A 4,998-nucleotide genomic window follows, 5' to 3' on the forward strand; every position below is an offset into this window, starting at 1 on the left:
GACGAGGCCAGCTGCCGCTAGTGCCTCTAATAGAAGAACCTGCGCCCTTCACGGCAGACCGACCTCTCCCAGTCGCGAACCCTAAAGCCTAGGCACCCCAACCACCGCTAGCCAAAGACACCGCCGATGACACTAAAGACGCATGACCTTTACTCTCCCAACTAAGCAGGCTACCACGACGATCCTTCTGCTTAGCCCAAGGGGTCACCAGCGACACCGATCGTCACCGCTGACAAAGGTTCCGTCAACACCTTCGTCTTGTGTTTTAGGGTGTTGGGATGAGTTGGTGTGATGGTGATTGATGGTGTTTGTTTTCATCTTGTGCTGATAGATTTGTTTGTTAATTTATTTTTTCAAACCTCTAGAATTGGTTCTAAAGTAAAGTTGGAGTCATGATGAATATACGTGTGCCTCTTTTTTCACTTTCCTTTTTTGCTTTTTGATTTTTGATATTTGAGATTTTGTGATTTGATTCGGTTTGGTTGTTGGATTTAGTGACGAAATGCAAGTAGGTTGAGGTTGCATTGTCGCTTTTTGGAGAGAACAAAAATGGGTTTGACATTGTTTTGAGCGATGTGCATATGCCAGACATGGATGGATTCAAGCTTCTAGAGCATATTGGGTTGGAGATGGACCTTTCGGTTATTAGTAAGCATCGTTTTGATTGGTTTATGACTATTGAGAGACATTGCATTGATATGTAGTAACAAACTTTGTGTGAATGATTTTTACAGTGATGTTTGCTGATGATGGAAAAAGTGTTGTGTTGAAAGGGGTGACACACGGTGCCTATGATTATCTGATTAAACCTGTGAGAATTGAGGCTTTGAAGAACATATGGCAACATGTGATTCGAAAGAGAGAGAATGGGTTGAAAGATGCAGAACAATCGGGTAGTGTGGAAGAAGGAGATCGACTTCAAAAAGGGTATGACAATGGAGATTATAGGGATGATTCCTCCACGTTGAAGAAGCCACGAGTTGTTTGGTCAGTTGAGCTTCATTAGCAGTTTCCGACGACACCGTACGTCGCCAGGATCATCGCTGGCCACCGTGAGACCTCTCCTTTCCTGGCTTCTCTTTGCACGCGAGAGGGAGACACACTTCTCCTCCGTCTCAAGGTTTTAATGGTCTGATGGTGATTAAGATAATAGAGGTTTGAGCTGATGAATACCAACATGGCACAATTACCACAAAATATGTCATCAAACGTTAGCCAGCTCAGCCTAATTTCAACAACGTTAGTTTTGGAGGACAAAATATTACAGTTTCTTTAAAAACAAGGATCAAAGTGTACCAAAGTTTGAAAGAGGGACTAAATCTAAAATCGCTTGATAGTTGGGAGACTAAAAACATATTTAACACTTAATTTTAACATAATAAAATAATTTTTTATATACAAAATATTGTTTAAAACATGTTACCGCTAACTTTTTTTTTCTTCCTCTCCATTAAAAAATCTAATAATGCAAGAATACCTCTAAACTACACCCTCAGCCATTGTATTCCGTGTGTATGAATGTTGAACATTACACATGTGGGTCATATACATGTGCACTTAGTCAATTAAATTTGTACCAAATTTGTGGTTCAATGTTTAATGTGGAATTCAAATTAGTTCTTGATGTTCATAATGTGAGTACTAGCTTGACCCATAAACATAAATTTAGTCTACAAACTTGTCATTGTACATGTATTTCGTAAATTAATTTAGTTCATTATATAAAAGGTAATTTGATATTAAAAAAATTCATAATACATATTCAAATTAATTTCTGCTAATGTTGTTATTTATGAAGAACTATTTTTTTTCTATTTAATCTTCTATCATTCGCGTGTTTAGATTTACCTATATTAAATTAAATCAAATGTAAATTAAATATTTATATTCAAGCTCAAACTATATATATAAATATTCAAGGAGTGTGTACATCACTTAAAGAAACTTGAAAAAGGAAAAAAAACTTAGAAGCCATACCTACCTAGATATGTTTCTAAACTGGAGCACGTCATTATGGTAAAACGTTAAAGCATACACACTCTAACCACTAGAGTCAACCCTAGAATTTAAAGATTTTAATGCATAAGGATAATTGTCTTCCCCAAAATAATTGTAATGGTGTATTAAAAAAGTAATTAAAACAGAAGATAATAAATCCTGCTTAATTTTTTAGGTAATTCTAACTACTTTTAGGTAACTCAAAGGCTGCGTATTTAATAACTAATAGTACTTATTGAATAATTGTTTTCCTAAGTTTGGAATTTCATTGTAGCAGACAAAGTGTTTCCAAATTACTCAAATTTTAATTTACGAAAATTGAGTGTAATAGTGCTGGGCCAGCTTGATACCTTTTTTATTGTTTTTTGGGCCAATTACGCAACAACCACAGCTTTAGTTGACCTTTTCTTTCTGCACACTCAGAATTTCTTACTGCACCTCCATAATTTTTAAAATATCCATTGTGAAAGTGACGTTCGGTTTGTTTGTTCCATAAATCTTCTATAATACATATAATGCAATTTGAAACAAGTTTTTTATTTTGTCAAGTTCTCTCTTTTTTTCTCTTTCTCTACAGTGCCAAATTGGGGTGAACAGTTAGTGTGCGGGTGCATTTAGTAATAATGTGATACGGGAAGAAAAGACCCATTAACGTAATACGTTGGCCCAAACAATGTTCCAATGTTCTACCAAAAAGAAAAGAAATGCTATATTTTTACGAGCATGAAAATGTGTTCACAGAAAAGAATAACCTCAAGTGCACATCATCGTTTTCCTTTCCTTGAATCAAAGGAAAGGGATATGAGTGAAATAAAATTATTAAAATTATTAAAATAACACCTTCCCGTATACAATAGAATAAACACGTACACGGGGTATACGTAATTAACATCCTCAAAGAGAAAAAAAAATAATTAAAAAACTGGTTTCATTTACACAGACTCATCAAATGCATTAAACTTAATGGAGCTCTTAGTGGGATTAATCAACTTTGATAATGGTTAGGACTAGAATCCATTCCATAAACTAAGAACCGAAAACAGAGTTATCATTACGATGCACCACCTTCCGATCAACGATTTCAACCCTTGTGATCCACTGCAGTGAAGCTTGTTGCTATGGTACGTGCATACCTGTCGTTTCCTGAACTCCAAAAACAAACTTACTAATTAAATAAAAATGTAAAAAATAATTTTATATTTATTAAAAGAGAATGAATTGGTCTTATTATCGATAAAAAATAATTTAAATTGATATTTAGATTGACAGCTTTATAAAATTTGAATTGATAAAGAGAAAAAAAGATTTGAATGAAGAAACCTGGAGGAGCAGAAGGCTATGACATAATCAGTTCCTGAACAAGTGAAGATGCTGGTTGGATCATCGTAGGCATAACTGTAAGAAGTGGGACAAGCTTCCTTAAACTTCTTCGAATAAAATGTGGGTTTGCAAGTCGAGGGGTTCCCAAAATTCCCTCTGCAGCAATACTCGTCCGTGTTAAACACGTCACACGCGCTACGGCACCCAACCGTCTTCCCGTTAGCCTTAACGGACAGTTCGTTAGGGCAAGTAGCTCTGAGGTCGGAGTCGCACCCCGCGGAAGAGCAGTTTCCCTTTCCGTTAATGGGCCTAATGGAGATGGGGACGTTGAAGCCGTCCACGAGGCTAACGTCGTAGAAGTCGGGTTGCGCGAGTGTGAATTCCGCGAGTGAAGCGGGAGTTTTTCCCGAGGCCGAACATTTCAGCGTGGTGCCGCATGAACCGGTTTGGCACTGGCCGTTTCCGTTCTGGTCGAATCTGCAACCGGTTCGAGCCCAAATGCGCCCGCTCCAACTGACCGGGGCGGTGAATACCTCGGATTGGCCCGGTTTGAGGACGAAACCGCCGCCGTTGAATTTTTCTCCCGGCATCACCGCCGGCCACAGTGTCTCCTTGCAGTAGTTGACGATGGTGAAAACTCTGGCGCTCTCGCATGGTTTTTGCCCTGGTGATCCAAGGAACACGAGTTTCAAGGTTTCATATATATATATATATATATATATATATATATATATATAAGAAAAAAATTGTTTCAAAAACAAAATGTTTGTGTTTTTCCATGAAAAATATACATACAAAAACTAGTAAATATTAACTTGATTGCACCAAACTAAAAATTTACAACATATTGCAGAGTTTAAATTTTTGTGTAAGATTTTACATCATTAATTAATTAGAAGTAGAATATATATATATATAACTTTTATTTTTGTAAATGTAATTATATTTATTATAATGATATTTATTGTAAACGTTGATGGTGGTAAAGAATCCTTATGGACTTTCATCAATCAAAATAAAGTATTATTCTTGTATCCTCTTTTTCCCATTTTGGAGGAGAACAAAGTTGAAGAAACATAAGAAGAAAAGAGATAAAAAAGATGAAAAAAATTTGCAAAACTATTCTATGGGCAATAGCAAGAGGGCCAGTGAAGATTTTTGGCATGACCAATATATGAAAAAAATGAGTGTGGTAGCCATTGTTACCTGATAAAAGTATTGCAAGAAGGAAAGTGATTGGAAAGATGGTTTGAGGATGAAACGCCATGTTAGTAATTTGTGTGTGAAGGGGTTAAGCAAGGTGATGATGATATGTGATTAGGAGATGTGAATATAAAAGAATGGTGGAAAAAGAATACGTGCGGAAAGAAGGAATGTGAATCAAATTAAGCAACAAAAGGCATGCATATTGTGAAAACAATGCATTATTCTTTTCCAAATACATAGCTGCAAGTTTTTGCCTAATTGCATGGCGGCAAGTTTATCAAGGTTCTATACAACATCCTTCCAACACTTCCACACATCACAACACATAACCCCTGCTCTTACACGTGCCAATAACCCTCTCCCTCTAAAATGAATCAAGCTATTCTAAAATTTCTACTTTTTTATCTTCTATAAATCTAGTAAGTTCTTATAAAGATTACATTAGAAAGAGTGAAGTAACTTTACTTTTGAAAT

The 4,998-nt window shown here is 36.1% G+C and overlaps 2 protein-coding genes across 2 annotated transcripts; one reads left to right on the forward strand and one right to left on the reverse strand.

Moving 5' to 3' along the window:
- The first annotated feature begins 590 nt into the window (after positions 1-590).
- Positions 591-1,006, forward strand: LOC148205017 (two-component response regulator ARR2-like). The gene is made up of 2 exons (XM_088099010.1): positions 591-648; positions 735-1,006. Exons 1-2 carry the CDS (start codon positions 591-593, stop codon positions 1,004-1,006), a joined length of 330 nt encoding a protein of 109 aa, XP_087955136.1.
- Positions 1,007-2,829: 1,823 nt separating this feature from the next.
- Positions 2,830-4,657, reverse strand: LOC124828904 (Pathogenesis-related thaumatin superfamily protein). Its single transcript, XM_047302300.2, has 3 exons — positions 4,525-4,657; positions 3,319-3,982; positions 2,830-3,141 (listed from the first exon to the last, which is right to left on the reverse strand). Exons 1-3 carry the CDS (start codon positions 4,583-4,585, stop codon positions 3,006-3,008), a joined length of 861 nt encoding a protein of 286 aa, XP_047158256.1. The 5' UTR covers positions 4,586-4,657; the 3' UTR covers positions 2,830-3,005.
- Positions 4,658-4,998: the final 341 nt, after the last annotated feature.

The sequence above is a fragment of the Vigna umbellata genome, chromosome 1, assembly GCF_029865625.1.
Source record: "Vigna umbellata cultivar VRB3 chromosome 1, Vumbellata_1.0, whole genome shotgun sequence".
Lineage (NCBI taxonomy): Eukaryota > Viridiplantae > Streptophyta > Magnoliopsida > Fabales > Fabaceae > Vigna > Vigna umbellata.